Here is a 24,394-nt window from a genome sequence, read left to right as displayed (position 1 = left end):
CTCAATTCTGTGCTGTACTGCCAACAGCCAATGGGATTTAATCAGACCATGTACATTCAGCAAAAGAGGCTGTCGTTTATTAGTGCAGGTGAGAATTCAGCTTTGTGGAAGAGAATTACTGGCCGGATGTAAAGGTGACAGTAGACTGTTATTCAATCACAGAGCAGATGGAAAGTGACGTCCTTTTCAGTCCTTATGTATGTGTGTGTGTGTGACATTCAGTAGTGGGCACGTTCCTTTAAAAGAGTAATTAGTTATAATTACTAGTTACTTCTCACAAATAGTAACCGAGTTACATAGTTTTAAAAGTAACTAATTACCAGGGAAAGTAACTATTGAGTTACTTTAAAAATCTAATTTGTCAAATGACTATTAATATAAAGCATTATACACTAATCTGCACTATTGTAATGTTGTTGTGGGACAATGTGAGAGACAACAGCAGCATGTCCTCAACTATATATCTAGATATTATTAGGGACCGAGCACTGAAACGTTGTGTAGGCCCTCTTGGAATTGCTCCGTGATTTTGAGGGTCTAAACATGCCCGAAAACTCACGGCTCAGTGGAAATATGTGCCCAGGGCTATATTTCTGAGAATCGACAAATATGTACCCAGGGCTACATTTTCTTGCAGTTTTCACTAAGCCACCAGAAGGTGTCGTGTACATTTTTGACAATCTCAGATATGTTACTGGGGCATGTTTTCTCATATGTGCCATTTCATGCCATTTGTGCCGTTCGAGATAAATTGGAGGTAAATTCTAATGAAACCAATGAGATGATAATCATCAGGAACAGACTAGTTCTTACTCAGGGTTCGAAACCTCTGTTTCTTGAGGGACATCAAATAGACACGGTTGGATGATTTAACTATACATTCATTCATTTTCTTTCAGCTTAGTCTCTGATTTATCAGAGATGACCACTGCGGAATGAATTGCCAACTAATCCAGCTTGTGTGTTATGCAACGGATGCCCTTCCAGCAACAACCCAATACTGGGAAACACCCATACACACTCCTTCACATACACACTTATACACTACGGCCTGTTTAGTTTATTCAATTCCCCTATAGCGCATGTGTTTGGACTGTGGGGGAAATTGGAGCACTTGGAGGAAACCCACGCCAACACGGGGAGAACATGCAAACTCTACACAGGACTTGAACCAGTGACTTTTATTGCTGTGAGGCAAGTGCTAAACACTGAGCCACCGTGCAACTCTGTTTTAAATGTTTAGGAACATTTATTGATAGTAAATTGAGTGTATTTTTTAAAAAAGCATTGCAGAGATTTTATCTTATTAGGAGGTTACAACAATTTGGTGTGAGTCAAGAGATTCTGGAGAGGGTGTACAAGAATTTGGTAGAAAGTGCTGTGAGTTTTAACATGATTGCATGGTATGGACTGTTGCCAGTTAAAGAAAAGCAAAAACTGTGTTGAGTAGAAGGCGGCATGGTGGCTCAGTGGCCTCAGTAGCTCAGCACTGTCGCCTCAAAGCAAGTAGGTCATTGGTTCGAGTCCCAGCTGGGCCAGTTGGTGTTCTTGTGTAAAGTTTGCATGTTCTCCCCGTGTTGGCGTGGGTTTCCTCCGGGTGCACCAGTTTCCCCCACAGTCCAATGTGTGAATGTGAGAGTGGGTTGCAGCTGGAAGGGCAACCACTGTGTAAAACATATGTTGGAATAGTTGGTGGTTCAAACCACAGGGGGGCTAATAATTCAGACTTTAACTGTAAATACAGTATTTCATTGTATTTTTGTGTGTGTTTCAGAGAGCTGTGGTCATGTATGACGGGGCGAGGGTTTCCTCCCCTGAGGACACTGCTAATGGCGTCCCACTGCAGTCAGAGGCTCCTGCCGTCCCCCGTTCCACCGCTGAGGAGCCGGAGGAGGAAGAGGAGCAGGGCGTCCCGCCTGAACCCGTCCTGGTGAAGAAGACTCACAGAGAGATCCTGGACCATGAGAGGAAGAGGAGGGTGGAGCTGAAATGCATGGAGCTGCAGGAGATGATGGAGGAGCAGGGGTGAGTCTCTGTAATTAATAAACCACCACTTAGGTGTGATTCAGATCTCAGAGATTAAATCGTTGAGGTGAAAAGTTGTCTTGTGAGTTGTGAAGTTATGATGCAGCAGGGCTCGAAACTGCAACCATTTTGGACGCATATGCGCCCAGAAATTTATCTATGCAACCTCTAAATATATTTGGGAGCATTTGCGCAAGGGCATAAAATTGATGCTGTGCGACCAGTTTTGACAGCAAAATGTTCACCGCATGCGCAGATATGCATCTTTGCATCTAATAACACCAAACACAGCACTCAGGAATGGTTTCAACTTAACAAATCCCGCAATGCTTGTCCCGCCTTTAACCTCTTCTGATTGGCCCACTGCGCTAGAACAGAACGCAAATGGATTGGTTAAAATCAGCTATCAATCACTCAGTTCCGATGACAGAGAGCTACAGCTACAGCCGCGAAAATGTAAATGTCTGGATATGAGAGAATGAAAACACTGACAGATTTAGTTTTAGAAACCACCTAAAGTTACAAATAATGGCACATCTGATTAGTGATCATGTGGTGAATGTTAATCCATCATTTACACTTTTGGAAGAGTGGATAAAAGACTTCCAGCGGTTAAAATCCGCTATGAAAATGACTAATGCATTCACTGTAAGCGGATGGGACAGAGAGCATGCATTCAATGAGATGAAAATGATATTGCAACTTGCGAAAAAAGACGATTAATGTTATTAAGAAGACGTATGCAAATAATAAGTTCACTGTGCAATATCAGACACCACCCGTGAGAGCAGCACAGTTATTATTGTTAACTGCTGAATAACTCCTCATTCACGTCAAGCAGCACATGCAGATTTTTATTTATTTGTTAGTTTTGATTAGTGTTGATATCAAATGTAATAAATCTGTTTATATGAAACGTGTAGTAACTGCTCATAATTTTTTGGTGGGTGCGACTAAATTTTGTGTGGTGCGCCTAGATTTTTGAAGTTAGGAGCACCGGTGCTACCAAGAAAAAAGGTTGATTTCAAGCCCTGTGGAACATGAGGGTGAATTTAGCACTGCCGATTGGAGTAGAGGTCTGCATTCCTAATAAAACACGGTAGCGGTTGGTAACTCTGGTGTAATTTGAATGTGAGCGGGCAGTCTAACAAAATAGCGTTCCCAGCGTTATTTGGAAACAGAAAATCTGTGATTACCTTATTCTTATTGAGTACACTGAAAAAAGTGTTGCATGCAAAACTGTTGCAAACTATTTATTTGTGTTGAATTTAAACAAACAAATTAAATTTAATAATGTTCAACTTAATTTGTTTGTTTAAATTCAGCCCAAATAAATTGTTTACAACCACTCAACGTAAAAAATTGAGTAAATCCATAGGACATCATAGGGCTGCACGATTTAAAGAAAAAATCTAATTGCGATTTATCTAATTATTTAATTATTTATTTAACTAATTTCGAGAGGATCACGTGCTTATGATTGCTAGCGGCTGGATCCGCATTATCCAATTCTCAATGCACCAATCAGACGACTCCTAAGCCACTATAAATACCCTGGGTTACGTACCACCGATATCTTCGTTTTGAAGAATTCCCCCTTCTACCCCTACTCCTCCTTCTTCCTAGATGGGTGACACGGTGGCCCAGTGGTTAGCACTGTTGCATCACAGCAAGAACGTCTCTGGTTCCAGGCTTTACCAAACCAGCAGACGTTTCTGTGTGGAGTTTGCACTTTCTCCCCGTGCTCATGTGGGTTCCCCCCAGGTTCCCCGGTTTCCTCCCACCATCCAAAAACATGCAATTTAAGTGAATTGACTAATCCAAATCGCCACCATAGACATGCTCCTAGTAAGTAGTTATCTCTTAAGAGCAATCACTATCTGTTCATTAGCTACTACAGCAGGGGAGTTCTGGAGATCTACCTGAGCTCAAACTCCCCTCTCACCTCGCATCGGAAGGGAGCCCCGGGCTCGAGGATCTTATGAGCTCAGGGCTCTCTCCTGGGACAGCATGCCAAACAAGCTTATAATTAATTATCAACTAAGTGTGAACTCTTGAAATGGGCAGCGGGTGAACAAAGGCTGAATATATGGCGGGAGCAGTCGGGTGTGGAATAAAACCTGGCGGGAGCGGATGGGAGCAGGACTATAAATAAAATCCCATGCAGACCTCTAGATTGGAGGCAGGATTGGACTTGCACATTCAGTGCTTTGCACACACCTGGCAACCCAGGCTGGCCTCTGTGTGTCACTCAGTTGCTTGGGCGGGTGAGATGTAACCGCTTTTATTCACCAGTTTGTTCAACAACTGCTGCTACACAAATTAACCACGGGTCATAATCATGCAGTGAGATAGCACTTTAGATATGCTGAAAGTCATAATCGCCATAAACACAAATCGAACTAAGACATTTTTATGCCTTGATGTTTCAGTGCATAAAGATCTGTAGCGCATCAGTATAAAATGTTAATTCATTGGCTGATATTCAGGCTATGTCACTCTGATATTTGGGTGAAATGTGAGGGATTGGATGGTGCCTGCGGTGTTGTGGATGTGATGGAGGATTTGTGTCCTGATCCTCTAGTCCTGACGAGTGTTTTTGAAGGGTCTCTAATTAAACAGCAGCTGCGTGACCTTCAGGCAGAATGAATGATAAAGCTGATAAAGCACACAAGCACTGCTGCAGCGCACAAAAGATCAGGACAGATTGCTGCACTTTGGGATTAGAAATCTGCTAACATGCTTAAACGCGTGGTGAATGAGCTGCTGAGTAGACCAGCGTTTCTGCCTCCATTCATTCACTTTATCAGCACTTTCATTTCATACTCTGTGTATAAAACAGACGGCTTGAGTGTTTTTTTTTTCTGATTGATCGATGCTGACTGATTATTATCATCTAATAGTTCAATTTTGATTTGATTTCATTGCATAAAAGTCCAAACATCTAAAAAAGTTTAAGTCAAGAAGCATTTTCTAGACAGGCAAAAAGTATTGTCTTCTTTTCAGAAATAATGAGTCCAAATTAAGTGAGATTTCCTTAAAACAAGTTAAATAATCTGCCCGTTTTCAAAGCGGAAACAAAATTATTTTGCTTACCCCAATGGTAAAACTCAGTAAAACGTCAGTAAAACTCAATTGATTTTGACTAAAAGTTACTTAAGGTCAGAATTTGCCAGGGGTATGAATAATTATGGGCCCTATCATACACCCAGCGCAATAAGGTGCAAGATGTGTATGGCGTGATTTGTTGCTATTTTCAGACCAGCACGACTGTATTGAATTGGAGGTGCTGCTATCGGAGGTAGAACGGAGATAAACGGTGTTATTTGCAAGTTTGTCCTCTGGAATTAATAACAAAAGAAAATAAATAGAGTGTGAGAGTTTAGCTGATGCGGTTAACGCAGTGGGGTCTGAACATCGCACTGTGAGTGAATTAAAAAAGAAATGGCCTGATGTAAAGGTGTAAAAGGTTGTAGTGTCTATTTAGGCCAAGTGCAAATAGCACACCTTGTTGGAATGAGCTAGTTGTGTGATTCCCGCCATACAGCTGCCATTGCACGGCTCAAAGATACTTTGTAGTGTGCAATTTTAACACAATTGCCTCTAGGAGTCGCCAATGGAAATAAAATGAACACACACACACACAGGAAAAACACGTACGCCAGACATGAAGTTGGCGTGGACCATCGCACAATCTAATTTTTACGTTTTGTGCCACTTTTTCATGGGTGTTACGGTCTGAAACGGAGGTGTGTTAAGGCACATTGTTGTTTTGTTGCTATTTTGAGGAACTGAAATAGACCATGCCATTGACCAACAAAAAACTGCTCCAAAGTCCAGCAGAGCGTGTTAGTTATGCACCTATGCAGGTTCCAACGCTTACACATTGCTTAAACACGCAGGATGTAGAGCAACACACAAATATCTTTACAGATGAAAACAATTAAAGGAATAAAACGTTACACAAATTATTATTGTCTAGATAAATATAGAAACAACTGCCTCCATGCCTTCTTCATCTCAGGGGGGCTTTTCAGTTTATTCATGACAATCTGCATTTGTATAATGTTATTATTATTAGCAGTAGTATTTATTATATGCATATTTATATTTGTTTTAATAAAAACAAGTTTAGATTTGTTCATCTGTGGGGTTTTAGGGACGTCTGCAAACGTGTGTTTGGATATAACTCAGTTTTTTGACCACACTTCATTATTATTGTTCATTTATTCCTTTGCTGAAAATTAGAACTGAATTAAGAAATAGTTTAGACACAAATTTTTGTGCTGAACAAACTAAATTAAATATGTCGGCTAATAGATGTCTTCAGTGAAGAGAGTTTCCAGCATGTCCTTACTTCACCAAAGTAAAGGAGTAAAGTAAAGAGTAAAAGTAAAGAGAAAGTAAAGAGGCTGAATGGAGGAGGCTCGTTCTTTATCCTCGCGCTGCAGATACTCTGTTGAACTGTTTTCTCGCTAGTGAAGCGTTCAGTTTTACACTTACAAAGTCTGCCATGTAAATAGAAAATGCGCCATGGCGTGACGCAACTGACTCTTAAAGGGAATGGGAGATGAGACTCTGATTGGTTTAATGCATGTTATGCTCCAACCACAACTAGAACTCATTAAGAGAATAAACACAACCCTGTTAGACCATGTGCCGCGGCGTAGAGCCTATTTCTCCATCCTTAAAATAGCAAAAGTGGATAAAGACATGCCCTTATTGCTTTTGCACCTTGAGCTTTAGACTTTGCGCCCAGATTGTTAAAATATCTCATAAAATAATATTGCTTTCTGTATAAAAAGATTTAAAGGTGCAGTGGGTGATTGTCTTCAGATACATGTGTAGTTGTGCTGGTTGAAAGTCTCTTCACATTCTAATAGTAATGATTAAAGGAAATGATCTAAATGTATTTATATGTGTTTTTATATTCTGGGTGAGGCAGAAAACTAAAACATGTTCATCCAATTAAATATTTGTCAAGCCGACAATTCCCATAATTCTGATAAGTAGCCCAAACTGTCTGTCAAACATGTGTAGATGTGAACAACTGCAGCCGTTCACACAGATCCACTATCCACACATACACCTGCACAGGAGAGAGAGAGAGAGAGAGAGAGAGAGAGAGCAAATGCTCAATCAAAACTGTTTAAGATCCTGACTCAATATTGAGGTTAGTTTTGCTCGCTGGACGGACGACACCATGGCTGAAGTATTTCTGTTAGACAGGTCATGTTCTGGTTTAAACTCTTTTAGTCACACAGAGCTGATGTAGATTGTGTTGTTATGAATGGGTTATATACACAGAAGTGTTGTTCAGCTACTGAAATCCTCCAGCGATAGATTGATGTGACTATTTTCAGTTTCATAAGTTATTTTTATTTAGTTTAACAACAAAACATCAGGAAATAGCACTATTCCACCTAGCCTGCTTTACTAAGCTGAAGATGGTTTTGTGTTCACGTTGGTTCATTGTTAAACAATGACAGCCTGTAACACGCTCCCTAAATTGTTTACCAAGAGTATTCAGTCTGAAATAGCGTGCAAGTATGGCTTAGTCATAGAGGTGTGAACCTACACTGGTCTCATGGTTCGGTTACGGTTATCATGCCATCGATTCGGTTCAATTCGATATCACAGTGCATTGACGATGCTTTCCATACACAGTTTTATATTTTACTTCACAGTGCAAGAATCCCTTATTAAAATGTATAAATATATTTATATACTATTTGTAATACAATTTTGTCATTTAATACAAACAGTCAGAAATATAAACTGTACCTCTAAACAACACGAGCATTTAGCAAATAAACAAATATAAATATCCTGAGCCTTGTCTACAGCCCTTTGATGAGCCACACGCTCAACAGAAAGGGCTGCGATTGGCTCTCACACACACGCTGGCGCTCTTCACAGATGAGTGACACCGATAAACAGCAGCGGCGATCACAGCTGATCCATGATATAGACGCGGTGAAGAAAACTCTGCAGACACACTCTCATGTCTGTATCCAGAAGTATCGTTGTAATAGCCGAGAGGAGAGGAAAAATCACGCCAGCAGGTCACATGGGCCTCAGTGACAGAGAGAGAGAAATGAAGTTTACTTTCATTCTCTCAATGAAATAGGGGCTTCTGCTGTAAGTGTCAGTGAAACACTGTCCAGCAAACACACACACTGTGAAATTGTTTTTAAGTAGTAGGAGCATTGTAAATACTTTCGCTCCACTCCCTCGCCATAGTAAGCTACGGCGACATATTGCATACGAGATAAATGATGTCAGTACGTAATAACTGGTAATGATTTTTACTGAACTGATACCAAATTGTCCGCGTCTGCATCGCAGTGCACCGAAGAAACAATTAATTTTGACACCCCTACTTAGTCATAAGTGTAATTCCTGCACCCGCCAGCCAACCACTTACCATACAGTAGTGGCTTTAGGAGGCTCTTGAGAGAGTGAGACCAACAATCCTTGCATGCATGAAATATTGCACATTATGACAAGTTCCGCTTGCTAACTACACAACTGAAAACCTGCTAGATATAATGGGAATTGTAGTATTATAATGTATTGACATGACACGATCCAGTGGGTCTCTGTCATCTTTAATGTGCGCGTGTTTGCATGATTTCAGGAGGCGTGGCTTCAGATGGCAGGGGAGGGACTGTGTTTCAAAATATTATGTGTTTCTAGCTGTTATGCAAACCGGTTAACATTCAGGCAGATCACCTTCTGCACCTTTAAATCACCGCATTATCATTCATTCATTCACAGCGGAATGAACCGCCAACTTATCCAGCATATGTTTTATGTAGCGGATGCCCCTCCAGCTGCAACCCATCACTGGGAAACACCCAAACACTTTTATTCACACACATACACTATGGACGATTTAGCTTACCCAATTCATCTGTACCGCATGCCTTTGGGCTGTGGGGGAAACCGGAGCACCCGGAGGAAACCCACACGAACGCCGCAGGGAGAACATGCAAACTCCACACAGAAACACCAACTGACGCAGCCGAGGCTCGAACCAGCGACCTTCTTGCTGTGAGGCGATTGTGCTACCCACTGCGCCACTGTGACGTCCATCATCGCTATATATTCCTTTGTTTTAGTGATTGTATGCAAGAGAGCTGCTTGGAGTCTGGTCTGCATTGTTATTCTGGTTTGAACACAAGTCAATGGTGAGTAAATGATGACAGTGTGTTGATATTTGTCTGAACGGAGCACTGAGTGTGTGACATTGGGAGGTTTTGTTGTACAAACAGAGATAAGCTGGGGATGTGAAGCATGTTTAACACTGAAACGCAGATCTTTAGCAAACGTCTGACTTTCACAGAGCTGCACACACACACACTCACACACACACACACCGTCTGCTGCTTCTCACACTGAGAGGAACATATGGAGAGCCAACATCACCAAAGCACAGCGCAATTACTCATCATGCAGTGTGTGTGCGTAAATGTGTGTGTGTGTGTGTGTGTGTGTGTTTGACCATGTGTAGTGTGTATGTTTGTGTTTGCGTTTGTGTGTGTTGCGTTTGTGTGAGGGTATGCGTGTTTATGTATGTTTGTGTGAATGTGTGTTTTACTGTGCATGTGGTGTGCGTGTGTGTGTGTGCGTGTGTGTGTGTGTGTGTGTGTGTGTGTATGTGTGGTGTGAGCTTGCATTTGTGTGTGTTTGTGTATGTGTGACTATGTGTGTGTGTTTATGTGCAATTGTGTGATGTGTGTGTGCGTGTTTGAGTGTGTGTAAATATGTCTGTGCATTTGTGTGAGTCTGAATGTGTGTGTGTGTGTAGCGTGACTAAGTGTGTGTGTTTATGTGTGACTGCATTTGTGCTTGTGTGTGTGTGTGCGTGCGTGCGTGCGTGCGTGCGTGCGTGTGTGCGTGCGTGCGTGCGTGTGTGTGTGTGTGATGCATGTATGTTTACGTGTCCATGTGGTGTGTGTGTGTGAGGGAGTTGAGTGTATGTGTAACTATGTGTGTGTTTATGTGCGTTTGTGTGAATGTGTGTGTGTGTGTGTGTTATGTGTGAATGTGGTGAGAGTGTGTGTCAATGTCTGTCTGTGGATTTGTGCTTGTCTGTGCATTTGTGTGTGCGTGAGTTGAGTGTGTGTGAGACTGTGTGTGTGTGAGACTGTGTGTGTGTGTGTGTGTGTGTGTGCGTGTGTGCGTGTGTAAGATTATTAATGTGTTTGTGTCAATGCACGTGTGTGAATGTTTGTGCTCCAGATGGCTGGTCCACACCTCCTCCATCTCTAACATTCTGCTCCACAACATCCTCATCAATCCAGCAATTATTACCCAGAACTCCTAACGAGGAGCAGTCCGTCTACACTAATCAGAGGATATAAAGACACAGGCTTTCACAGGATCACATGCATGATGTCATACAGACAGATGGCAGATCACAGAGCTACTGGAGAAACCTGTTTGACAACAGTCTTTATTTCTGAAACTTCACCGGACGGCGCAAAGGTCCAATCCCACTCCTGAAAGGCCCATACCTGTCAACCCTCCCGTTTTTCCCGGGATTCTCTCGTATTTTACAGTTCTATCCTGCTATCATCATGTAAAGGTATTTTCCCGTATTTCCAGTCTTTCTCTGAAGGGTGGCAAATAAACATTAAAAAGCCGAGCCTCCCTATGTGCATCCCATACCGCCGAACCACCAGGGGCCACCCCTTGCTCTTTTTTATTTTTTAAGATTCATTTTTGGCGTTTTTTTTAGATAGGACAGTAGTCAGACAGGAAGCGAAGTGGGAGAGAGAGAGGGAGTAGGTTCGGGAAATGAACTCGAGCCGGGATTCGAACTCGGGACGCCCTGAAGTTCTACAGCACCATTTGTCGGCACGCTAACCACTAGGCTATGAAAACTCTTTAAAAATAAATATAAAAATGACAGGCGACTCAGTGGTGCAGTAGGTAGTGCTGTCGCCTCACTGCAAGAAGGTCAGTTGGTATTTCTGTGTAGAGTTTGCATGTTCTCCATGCATTCTCGTGGGTTCTTATGGGTGCTCCGGTTTCCCCCACAGTCCAAAGACATGTGGTACCGGTGAATTAGGTATGCTAAATTGTCTGTAGTGTATGCGTGTGAGTGAGTGTGTATGGATGTTTCCCAGAGATGGGTTTCCCAAATACACATGCTATGCCCCATATGGTCTAAAACCTGACAGGTGGGCAAATCTAAGCTTGTTTTTAATAAAACAAATATAAATATGCATATAATAATTAATACTACTACTAATAATGACAATATACAAAAGCAAATTGTCATGAACAAACTGAAAGATAAGGAAGGCATGAAAGTATGTTTTTATATTGATGTAGGTTAGAAAATAAAAATAATTGCAAGATTTTGATCCTTTATATTTATATATCCTTATTATATCCTATATATATCCTTAATATTTAAATTCTTTTTCATATGTAAAAATATTTGCGTATTGCTGTACATCCTGTGTGTATTAAGCAATGTGTAAGCGAGGCGCACAACTAACGCGCTCTGCGCTGGACTATAGACCAGCTTTGATCTGGTCTGTTGAACAATCTATTTAAGTTCCTCAAAATAGCAACGCGCCAGTAATGCACCTGAACACACCTCCTTTTTTAAACCAGAACGCCTATGGGCGCACATATGAGTGCAAATGCATTTGCTATTTAAACAGCGTGGCGCAAAATGTCAAAACGACTCTTGCACCAAGCTGAAACTAGCAAACAACAATTTGTGTAGACAATCAGCAATGTGTAATTGTTTGAACCTGCATAGGGGCATAACTTACGCGGGCTATTTGAATTCCTCAGAATAACATCGTGTCAACAATGCGCCTTAACACACCTCCTGTTCAGACCAAAACACCTATGAGTCCACAAAGTGGCGCAAATGGATTTGCTATTAAAGAATGTGGCGCAAAACGTGAAAAAATAGGGTTGCGCTGGTCTGAAAATAGCAACAAATCACGCCATACACATCTTGCACTTTATTGTGCTGGCTGTTATCTCTTAAACGTCAATGAACATGTAAAGACATTTAAGAAAACATTCGATTTTATCACTGTATGAAAATGTTCTCTAAATGTAGAAATAAGAACATTTAAAAAATGTTTCAGGAGGAATTAAGTATTTTTCCCTCAAGTTTGAGAATTTTATTGTAGATTAGCTAAAATTGATCTTTTTATGGTCACTTTATATTTATGTACAATTCACGCTATTAAAATAGCAGTAGCTAAGACTTTTAGCTCAATAAACTACTAGTTAGCTGCTTATTAGTAGTTATTAAAGGGGAGCTATTATGCAAAAATTACTTTATAAGAGTTTTAAACACAGTTGTGTGTCAGCAGTGTGTGAATATAACCTGCCTCTAATATTAAACATTTTTTAATTTTATTTGTTATAATCACACTTGATAAAAACACTCTGCAGAAACACTTTGATTGACATTCTCATTTTGTAGGTGACATCAGAGGGGGAAAGCCCCGCCCACTAGTGACCATCTCTTCCTCATTAGCATAGGACGTTAGTCTTGTGTTTGAATCTGCCACTATGCCGACACACAGGCATTTATAGCTCCGCCCTCTTTTGAAAAGAGGGAATCTCATTTGAATTTAAAGCGACAGTCACCAAAACAGCATAATTAGGATCAACGCCCAAAAGTCGCCTTATTTGTGTGGGATTTTGAGCTGAAACTTCACACACACACTCTAGAGACATCAGAGACTTATGTTACATCTTGTAAAAAGGGGCATAATAGGTCTCCTTTAGGGTATTGGGTAGGATTAGGGATGTAGAATAAGATCATATAATTGCTAATAAATAGTTAATACCTTAAAAATAAGCAGCTAATAAGCCAGTAGTAAATAGTGTGAATTGTTACTTAAAAAAATAAAATGTTAGCCCTTTTTATTAATGTTACCAGATGAACATTTGATAATAAATGTCTGTAACTGCTGTCGAAATGGTTCAGAGAACCAACATTAGCTGAGATTTTGAGAACTTTTCCTTTTGTTGCTAATCGGAAATGATCACAGAGTACATTTTAATGTCAAATTTAAATAGTCTAAACCAATAAATGTGGTAAATAATAAACAATAAATAACCAAATAACCAAAAATAAATGCTAAATTGTTGATGCATTATTACATCAGTGTCACGGTTGATGATGCATGCGCTCTTTCTGTCATGTCACGTGGGATTGTTTTGTAGTTCTGTTGTGTGTTGTGATCACGTGACTCACCACTAGGATCAGCTGATCTGGCTTCAGCCCAGCTGTTGGCACTAAGCTTCTTCTATTTAAGAAGCGTTGTTACGTGCTTCATTGTCAGTTCGTTACACTTGATTATGGTCTCTCTGTGTATTGTCAGAAACCTCGATCTGTTGCTCTGTTGGACTCTTGGTCACCTCCGATTTGACTACTTCCTTATCCGAGGCTGGATGTTTTTGTGTGGTTGCTCGCTGAGCATTCTTGATTCATTCATTAAATTTTACATGCAATTGGATCCTGCTGACTATTGTGTTTCCTGAGCGTTACAATCAGCTTCTCTAAATATAAAAGAAAACCAGTATTAGCTTTTAGCGTCATCTGTTTTTCTTTATATGACAAGGCAGTCAAGTTGCAGTTATTTCAGTAGCTCTTTCTTTAGTACAGATGGTCTAAAAGCAGATCACACTGATAAACAGGAAAATACTAGAACCAATGATGCAGCAAACATGAGACAAATCCCAATTCCAGCTCTATAAAAGACAACACTGCTACTATTCAGCTTAATTCAGCTCAGTATTGACTCAGATTAGCTGTAAAGTTGATCAATTATTAAAAGAGTTCAATTAGAAGCAGCTCAAATGTGCTTTAAATCTATTAAAAGCAGATCGTGACTCTAACATTCACAGATAAAGGGAAGTGATAGCAATATTGAGTGGCAAGAGGGTGAATAAATGCTGACAAAATGTTGCTGTAGATGTGAATGTTGTAGTAAACTTGTCTTGATGGATCAGGCTTAAGGATTGCTTTGTGTTTCTAAGAGAGCAGCTGCAGTTATAATGGCGACTGTGGGTTTTTTCTGATGCTGCGGGTGTAAACCAATGTGACACACTCCCCTGTTAAGACTTTAACCCCATAACCTCTGCTATACAGCCTCCCCCTTTACACACACTCACACTTACCCACCCTGCTCACCACCAGTCAGCCAGATTAACACTTATTTTAAGACATGCTTTTTTAGTTTTCAGTGTTTTATCATAGAAAGCAGAGACTGTAAAGTATGCTGGGTTCCACACAATCGATTTGTGTTGGGACAACATGTAGGAATAAAGTTAACTTAATTGTTTTTACAAATTAAAGTGGATTGAGCATAAAACAATTAAGTTGTCCCAAAAAACATCTCAAGGATGGCATTGTTTCGGCTAATTTTAAATACCTAGTTTGAACAAACAGCAAACATATTTATGAGTGTACAATTTCCGAGATTGGGAAAAAGACAACCCGGGCTCATTCTGAAAATGTAGTCCCATGGATATTTGTGGAGACCGTGAAGTACGTTCCGGGAGGTACGTATTTTTGCAGTTTTCGCAAATCCACGAGAGGCCGCTGTGTACGCATTTTCGTATCTCAAATTTCTCTCGTGAGTGCCGTTCGCGCCCACTATTCTCGCGTAAACCCACCAGAGGCCGCTGTCGACCGCTGTCTGACTGACTGAATGACTGGATGACTGACTGGCCGGCCGGTCGACCAATCGACTGACCCACCTTCCTCCTTCCCTAAACCCAACCAATTTTATCGATTGACCTGCCCACCCACTTACTTCCCAAAAACCCAACCAACGATTTACAAAATCCATCCAGAAAAAGAAAAGCCCTCGTCTGATTTTTACCACGTTTTCAGATTTTACCACATTCTCACCCAGTTATTTACTCATTCATTTTATTTTTGGAACTGGAACTGCTCTTCCCCGAACTTGAATCCCGTCGTCGTCGTGGTCAGCTCCTCTCTGAGTCTCAAGTCCGCCGACGTACACGACAAGCTAACTGGACAAACAGGTTGCAGCAGAAAACCCCCCACCCGGAGGTAAGCGGTCAGCCGGTAAGCGCGAAAAGGAATGGCATCATATCGCCCCTTAGCATTTAAAAAAACGAAATGCTGCCATACGTACCCCTGGCTACATAATTCGTGGTTTCCAAAACGTCTGCGGGACTACGTTTTAAGAATGAACCTGTATTAGAAAAAGATGCAGTTTTTAAGCATGTGTTAATAGTGAAGTCACGACATTAAGGGAATGCCCCCCTGGTGGGCAAAACATTACTATCATTACTAGCCAAAAAGTAACCCAGGTTCATTTCGGATACATACCCAGGTCTACATTTCTGCAGGGACAGTAAAACACGTGGCCGGAGGTACATCTGCTTGCTGTTTTTGTTTTTGCAAATCCGCCAGAGGCCGCTGTGTACACTTTTTGATGATCTCAAATTCCTCTCGCTCGTCCTCTTCTCGCGTAAATCCACCAGAGGACGCAATATACACTTCAGCCAACCAGGCCAGCTAGCTGTCGACTGACGCACACCCTTCCCTAAACCCAACCTGTCACGGGTAACAAAAAAAAATGTCAACATGGATGAGTCCAAGTGCAAGTGATGATTTATTAATGACCTGATGTCGCAGATGAGCAGGTGCAAGAAAGTACAAAAATAAACAAACAAACAAACTTAAATGGCCGAACGATGTTGCCGATATGAGTGCCGCGATATGTCCTGTAGACAGAGCACAACTTGCCACAGAGTGTCCTGACGAAGACATCGAATGTAACGTGAACAAACAACAATGAACTGACAATGAAACAAAAAGCGCCACGCAGAAATAGGTGCGGTAATGAACAACAGCTGGCGCAAGCTGATTAAAAACAGCTGATCGACATGAAGCAATGATGAGCATAACCACGTGACCACAACAACACAGACATGCAACAACAAACACACATGGAGGTAAGGAAAACAAAACCCTGTGACAACAACAGACATGCAACAAGTGGCATGACGAACTCAGAAAGTGCACACGAACCCATAACTATGACACAACCCACAGTGTTTTCAAAAGCAATCTAGAAAAAAAAAGCTGTTGTGGCTGCGTGATTTCACCACATTTTTGTTTTACTTGGTTTCTGAAATAGCTTTTCGCTGGACTCCGACTCCCTCGTCATGGTCTACTTTGTGTACCAAGATCATCCAAGTACGTGTAGAGCTATTGGGCTAACTGTTTCCACCGGAAAAGCCGTCCATATGGAGATAAGTGTTCGGCGGTAGTGCGAAAAGAAACAGAAGCCGTCGGCGGCGTCATACCGCCCCATAGCGTTCATTGGAAAGACAAAATGCAGCCAGACATATCTCAGGCTACATAATGCTGGCTCTCCAGAAAAAAAGTATCAGGGTTGTATTTTGAAGTGTTAGACATCAAATTATGCATCATCATGTAGATTTTGTGCTTTTTCTGTTTAAAGCAATTGTCTTCTGTTACTATTACAAGACAACAGACTTGCAATCTTAGCGCTACACCTCAGTGTAAACCAACAACCAATCAGATTAACACACACACACACACACTTACCCGCTCTGCTTATTTTAGTCTGATTAAATGAGCAGATGGATGAAGCGCACACACATTTATGCATGAGACTTATCAGTATTAGTGTTTAAGTCGAGCGTCTCTGTGATGTGTACAAATATTAATAAGTGTATCATCATCCTGCAGCGTTTGAGCAAAACATATGTTCTGTTACTATGCAAGAAACCAGAAACTGATTTCAGAAACTGAACTCATTGTAGACCACCAACCAGTCAGATTAAAGAACATGAAATATGTGTTGTAATGAATGTTACAGGGTGGTATGATGCCGTCGACAGCTTCTGTTCCTTTTCATGCTACCACTGACCGCTTACTTTCGTATGGACGACTTTTTCGTTGTTACCAGTTTGCCCAGTGGCTTGCCGCATACACCAGTGGATTTGGCACTTGGAGAGCGGAGTGGACCTCAATGACGGGGTTCGAGTCCGAGGAAAAAGCGGTTCTGGAAAACAGATAAAACAAAAGCACAAAAAAAAAAATAACAGGGTAAAAACGTGGTAAACGTGAAATCACGCAGCCGTGACAGCTTTTCTTTTTTTAGATCGCTTCTGAAAACACTCTCTGTTGGGTTTAGGCAAGGTGGCAGGCGGATCAGTCAGTCAACAGCAAGCTGGTCGGCTGAAGTGTGTGTTGTTGCGCCCTCTGGTGGATTTATGCAAGGAGACGATGTGGAAATAGCACGCGCAAGAATAATTTGAGATCTTAAAAAGTGTACACAGCGGCCTTTAGTGGATTCGCGAAAACAAAAAACGCAAGGTGCTCCGAGTATGTAGTTTGTGGATTGCAGAAATGTAGATGGGGGTACATATCCACAATGAGCCTGGGTTGCTTGGCGTAGAAAAGTGGACAGTAATAAAGTTGGCAAGAAAAGGATTCTGGAAAACATCAGCATAATACTTAAAATCACCACACTGTATAAATGGCTTTCTTAGGCTGCATTTACTCTGCAGATCTTGATGGTCAATTCTGATTTTGTGACTGTATCCAATATTTTTGATGACCTGCTTACATCATCTTTTAAAAGTGACTCGAATACGATCGTCTGCATTTACACAGCACACGGCAAAGGCGCAATGACCAGAAAAAAAAAAAAAAAAGAGCGGGCGCTGACTAACAGCTGATAATTAAAGAGCGCTCTTTTCTCTATTCCTGTATGTAATCTGTTCGCAGCTTTTGACAAGCTGTTTTACTATAGTTTATGACAAAAAGGTTATTATTTGGCCATCTTCTTTTTATATATAGGCTTTTTTAAACCTTTAGGCATCTTAATGTCATGCCCATGGCGTGATTTATGCACGTGATGTATGCGCTAGTTTTATATTAGTTTATATTGGTTACGTGGCGGACATCGCGCTCTCTCGCTGTCGTTAACATGCTTAAATACCTGTGCTACATGACAATATAAAAGCTGATTAAGTCCTTGTGTGTGAGATTTAACGTTAGGGACTCGGCTGAAGTCTGTTCTGAAATGAACGCGTGAGACTTGACGTCATTCGCTACGGTTTTTAATGATGCGCGACTCGCATTGACAGGTGAAAATCGGATCTACTTACTTACACTGCAGACACGAGGGCCCAGATGTGATTCATATCAGCTAAATTTCCACATATGAACAAGGCCTGAATCTGATTTGAGTAAATCGGAATCCATGTGATTTGTTCCTGCTTACACGTACATGGGCCATATCCGATCTGTGCCATATGGGAGAAAAAAAATTGGAATTGAGTCACTTGAACAGTGCAGTGTAAATGCGGCCTTAGTTTTTGTCTTGTTCAAGAAGCATTTCTAGACAAGTAAATAATATTGACTTGCTTTTGGAAATAATATGCCAAAATTAAGTGAATTTTTCCTTAAAACAAGTGTCAGCAAAATAACCTTAATTCAAATCGAAAATACGATTATTTTACTTACCCCATTGGCAGATTGCTTGTTTTAAGGAAAAACTCACTTGATATTGGCCTAATATTTCCAAAAGCAAGTCAATATTATTTACTTGTCTAGAAATGCTTCTTGGTTTAAGAATTATGAGATATTTAGACTTGAAACTAAACAAAGACTAAACTAACTAAGAAAGGCATTTTATGCAGTGCGTTGACTACAGGTGTTTTTAGATAAAATTTTGCAGTATTTTTAATTATGTACATTCTATAATGTGAAGCTGACAAAGGAGTGCGGATCCAAATGCAGAGTTTCTTGAACAGAGAATGGTCAGGCAAGAAACGGTCAACACAGGATCAAACAGAAGTATACAGGCAAATCCAGAGTCGTGGTCTTAACACAGGCGAATAATCAGTACATGCAGGCAGTAGGCAATGTAAACAAACAAATAAGGTGAGGGTCAAAACACAGTAAAGCAAGGCAAGAGAAAGCGTGTTGTAATGTTCAGTAGGCAGTATAACGACTTAGCACTGGTGTGTGTGTGTGTGTGCACTGTATAAATAGTCCTTGTAATCTACCGATGAGGAACAGGTGCGTGTGAGCGGTGCATGACTGGAACTTGTAGTCCATGTACTTAGTCCTTGAGCGATCTGCGTGTTTACCAGTGATCTGCCAGGATTAGATCGTTGTTGATTGTGACACATTCGTTTGTTTATTTTTTATTGTTTTGCACAGCACTTTGGTCAACATCTGTTGTTTTTAAATGTGCTTTATAGCTTAGTAATTAACTAGATGGAGATAAATGTCATATCCCCAGTATGAAAGTGGAAATGAGAAAGTTTTGCAGTATTAAACACCAAGTGTGCATGTTCCTGCAGCGTTTGAGCTTCATGTTGTGCACACAATCTCTGTTCTGCTGCTATTTTAAGCTACTGGACTTGCGATTTTGCTCCTGTCGGATGATAAAACAGGTGAAAAAAAAAAAAAAATCCAGCAGCGGTTGGTCTGGTCGTGTGGCATTTTCACCCCAGCAGGAACCAATTAGTGGAGTGTAACTGTTGGAGCAGCTCTGGTTAATAATCGCTCCAGCGCCATTGACAGCCCATCTGCCCCCACCTACATTTCCAGCCGGACAGATGGAGACGAGGATGAGGCTTCATGGATAATTCACACATTCCCTGGAGAAGTGTGCAGAGACTCAGGTCAATGCATGGAGAGACAGACTCCAGTAAGGAAAGATGCACTTCATTGTGTAACTGGATTCCCCTCATAAATATTCATGAGAGCTCCACAATTGAAGTTTTTATTGGACGCTGGCAGTTCACCTCACTATAACTGATGCTGCACTGTTAGAAATACCTGTTTTTGTGACTCATGTTATTATTTTTCCCATTTATTTATGGTTTTGAATTGCATTATGGGACTTTGAGCTTTCTTCCAGCAACTTTTAATCTTGAAAAGTTCGAAAAAGAGACTTTTATGAACATTTTTATTAGTTTAATGTGATGTATTGATGGGTTGGTGTTGTAAATTACGCTGAAAAAACCTTGTAATATACTGCAAGCACATTTTCTGTTAATTTACTGTTACACTGGGAGTGACAGAGACAACTGAAGTTTGGATCCACGTGCAGGTTTATTGGGTAGTCAGGCAAGCAAAGGTCAACACAGGTGCAAACAGATGTATAAAGGCAATCCAGAATCATAGTCACTATAACAGGCGAGAGGTCGGAAGGCAGGCCGCAGACAGGGAGAACTGGATAAACAAGGCGAGGTAAATACATGGGCAAACAAGACTAGGAAACGCGTTGAATTGTCACTATACAGAAAACAAGACTCGGCAAGGAAGTGAGTGTGTGTGCTGCTAAAGTAGTGTGTGTAATTAGTCCAGAAGCAGCATCAGCTGTGGGAGTCTAATCAGTGGAGACTTGGAGCAGGTGTGTGTGTGTGTGGCATGACTGAATATGTACTCCGTAAGTTGTAGTCCATGTGAATGTGAGATCCAGCGATCTTGGGAGTATGATCGCTGGTGATCGTGACATTTACAGACTTATTTCTCTAGATGTTATTTCTTATACATTATATTATTAGTTCAAACTACTAAAATGTCAATAAAAGTCACTCTGTTCAATTGTAGAGTTGAATTTTCAGCATCAAAAGTGGACAGAGCAGAGATCAAGTCCCATAATGCAATTCACTACCTTAAATGAATTTTGTGAATCACAAAATATGATAGATATTTTTTACAGTGTAGGGTACATTCAACACTTACTTTGACCTTTATATTTTCCTTGCGCAGTTTCCTTTGGCTTTGACAGTTTTTTTCTCATAGAAAGCAATCAACACAGACAACCTCATTTATACTAACACGATTTAGTTTGTGACAATTCACACCATTTGCTACCGGTTTATTACCTGCCTATTATTAAGATATTAACTGTTTATTAGCACTTATAGTGTATGATCTTATTTTACATCCCTAATCCTGTCCAATACCTAAACTCAAGTACTACCTTAATACCTATTAATAAGCAGCTAATTAGTTTATTGAGCTAAACGTTTTAATTAATGCTTTGTTAGTAGCGTGAAATAAACAACACAGGCTCATTGTGAAAACGTAGCCCTGCGGACGTTTCTGGAGACAGCGAATTACGTAGGCGGAGGTACGCATGGCTGCATTTAATTTTTTTAAACGAACGCTGCGGGGCGGTGTGATGCCGTTCTTTTTCGTGCTTACCAGCTGACCGCTTACCTCCGTATGGACAGCATTCCGGCTGCAACTAGTTTGTCCCGTTACCGCGCCACGTCCGTCGGCGGATTTGAGATGCAGAGAGGAGTTGATCACGAAGACGGGGGTTTGAGTCCTGTCAAGAGCGGTTCCAGAAAGCAGGTAAGACAAAAACAGAATCCAAAATATAAAACAAACAAGTGAATAGCAGGGTGAGGATGTAGTAGTCAGCCGAGGGCTTTTATTTTTTTGGATTGCTTTTGAAACGTGTTGGTTGGGTTTAGGGAAGTGGGTGGGCGGGTCAATCGATAAAATTGGTTGGGTTTATGGAAGGGGAGGGTGGGTCAGTCGATCGTTCGCTCAGTCAGTCAGAAAGTCTGTTCAAAAGTGAGTCGACAGCGGCCTCTTGTGGGTTAACGTGAGAACAGCAGGCGCAATTGGCACTCGCGAGGGAAATTTGAGATCTCGAAAAGCATACACGACGACCTCTGGCGGATTCGCGAAAACAGAAACTGCAGAAAAACGTGCCGCCGAGACGTATTTCGCAGTCTCCAGAAACGTCCGTGGTGGTACGTTTTCAAAATGAGCCTGGGGTGTAAATAAAGTGCGACTGTTAAATTCTGTAGGAATACATGTTAAATCCACTTTTAGAGTCTAATGCTGAGTGTTAGGGGTGTGCACATCCCTATAGGGATATTATTATATTAACCTTCATATGAATACAGATGATTCTTCTTGTTTATGAGTTATGTTATTTTCTAAGTCGTGGAACTTACATTTTTACTATTTTCCATATTTTATATTGTATATTTTAGAAAGTCAAAAAAAAAGATGTCTAAAATAAACCAGTGGTTGCATCAGGTTCGTAGATCCAAAACAATGAGTTTATTTATTTAATTTATTTAGAGGTGTATCATCAGAGATTACAAACAGTACAAATATTGCGTGTTCAGTTATCAGCGATTAAACACTTAAAATGGTAAAATTATGCGCAGTGAAACTGTGAAGCAGATGCACGAATTGACCAATTGTCTGTGAAATTTAACAACAGCACAGATCAATAAGGTGCTTCTGCAGTTTGGTGGGTTTGGTCCTGTCATCCATCTCTATGTTCTCTGCATTGAAGCGAGCGTGGGGGAGTATATGAGCTATTAAACCAGGTTAATCACTGCTATCGATTCACTGTTAAACAAAACAGACAGAAGGTGCATTAATGTCTCAGGAGGCTTCTGCTAATGATGGCCACTCTGCTTGTGTCATTATTATCTAATTGCCTTAATAAGGCCTTATCCATTGTGGCCAAGATGTAGGAGGGAGGGAGGGAGTGTGTGTGTGTGTGTGTGTGTGTGTGTGTGTGTGTGTGTGTGTGCGTGCGTGCGTGCGTGCGTGTGTGTGCGTGTGTGTGTTCTAGAGCCTCCTGCAGGCCATGGCAGGCATTTGTTTAACACAGAAGAGTTGTGCTCTTCAGTTATGCAATGATTCAATTAAGAAGCTGTGCTCAGTTGTTGTTTCAGTTATACAGTTATGGAAAAATTAAGAGATCAGTTGAACATAGAGGATTTACTGGATTCATTAGGTATGGGTTTGAGGAAAATGTTAATAATGGTTTCATTTATTTATAACTCTACATATAACTTTTTAGAAATTCAAAGAAATTTTAGCATCAGTAAAATAATTTATAGAAATAAATTCCATCAATAATTTCAAGTGGACAAAATTTTTCCCAGGAGTAATATATATAAATATATATATATATATATATATATATATATATATATATATATATATATATATATATATATATAGGCGGAGGGTGAACAAACTCCAGGGTAAGGCTAATATTTGTGGTGCCTTTTAATGCATTTAAAAAGATTTGCGACCGACCAAAAAGAGGATTTAACAAAAGCACCGCCTATCATCAAATGTCTATTATATTCAACACGCACATTAAATTATTTTATTAAACTCACCCACTGATCTACACAGTTTCAAAAGTTTGGGGTCAGTTTATTTATTTACTTTTATTATTACTTTTAAAAATCTAATAAAATTCAGTTCATCAAGACGGCATTTATTAAATATTAAAAAATTGTTAAAAACTTATTTATTAAATATTAATTACTTACTGTATGCAGTTTCAAATGAAATTATTACTCCTTGTTGCTTTTATTACTATTAGTAATAATAATAATAATAATAATATCAAAATAAAAATAATAATAATAATTAATATTAGAGAGGACGCAGCCCTCACTATTCTACCGCCCTAGGTCACCTCTGCACACGCCGACCCTGAGAATACGAAATCATTCTCTTTTTCACGTGGCCAATTGAAAACCGAACTTGTAATTCAGCAATAAATATTTGACCTTTAAAATGTAAAACTCCAAACGATTGGCTAAACAAGATTACTCCACTATAGGCTAGACTACGTTACCATGAAACTACCAATTTCAGTTAATGCTGAAAACAAATTAAACCAGTGCATATATTATTATAATATATTATAATATATTATTATTATAATACTCATTTGTTGTTTTATTACTGATGTCCTTGACCAGCAAATCAGAATAGTCCGCTGGCCAGCACTTTTGGTTTGGTTTGCAGAGCTGCTGCGAACTCCGGTAATAAACAGCGCTCATCAGTGCAATGTGCGGGGTTGGACAGTTCCATTTTTGTGCGGTGGGGGACTTTAAATTTGATTGACAAACTTACAAAAGCTAAAGTCTTGTGTTAATCATCAACATTAAATTACATTCATATTACGCCTTACATGTTTTCAATGCATTTTTTTTCTTTGCTGCTATCTCCGTGGTCTCTGGCCAGGGGGAGGCTAAGCCTTCCCCAGCCTTACACACGCTCCACCTATGTATATATATGGTCAACGCTTCAGGCTGCTGGTGCTGGTGTAATGGTGTGGGGCATATTTTCTTGCCACATATACATATATATATATATATATGGGCGTCACGGTGGCGCAGTGGATAGCACGATCGCCTCACAGCAAGAAGGTTGCTGGTTCGAGCCCCGGCTGGGTCAGTCGGCATTTCTGGCATGTTCTCTCTGAGTTGGCGTGGTAAAGGTGAATTGAATAAGCTAAATTGGCAGTAGTGAATGTGTGTGCATGAGAGTGTATGG

The 24,394-nt window shown here is 40.5% G+C and overlaps 1 protein-coding gene across 2 annotated transcripts in view; it reads left to right on the top strand.

Moving 5' to 3' along the window:
* Nucleotides 1-24,394, top strand: part of srrm3 (serine/arginine repetitive matrix 3) — a 167,922-nt gene that overhangs the window by 85,316 nt on the left and 58,212 nt on the right. For both annotated transcript variants that reach the window (XM_056457237.1, XM_056457235.1), the window contains exon 3: nucleotides 1,775-2,025. In XM_056457237.1, the coding sequence (XP_056313212.1) occupies nucleotides 1,775-2,025 (251 nt within the window). The remainder of the gene's footprint in view (nucleotides 1-1,774; nucleotides 2,026-24,394) is intronic.

The sequence above is a fragment of the Danio aesculapii genome, chromosome 5 (assembly GCF_903798145.1).
Source record: "Danio aesculapii chromosome 5, fDanAes4.1, whole genome shotgun sequence".
Classification (NCBI taxonomy): Eukaryota; Metazoa; Chordata; class Actinopteri; order Cypriniformes; family Danionidae; genus Danio; species Danio aesculapii.
The sequence above is the reverse complement of the archived record's forward strand: the minus strand, read 5'-3'. Positions and strand labels throughout refer to the sequence as shown.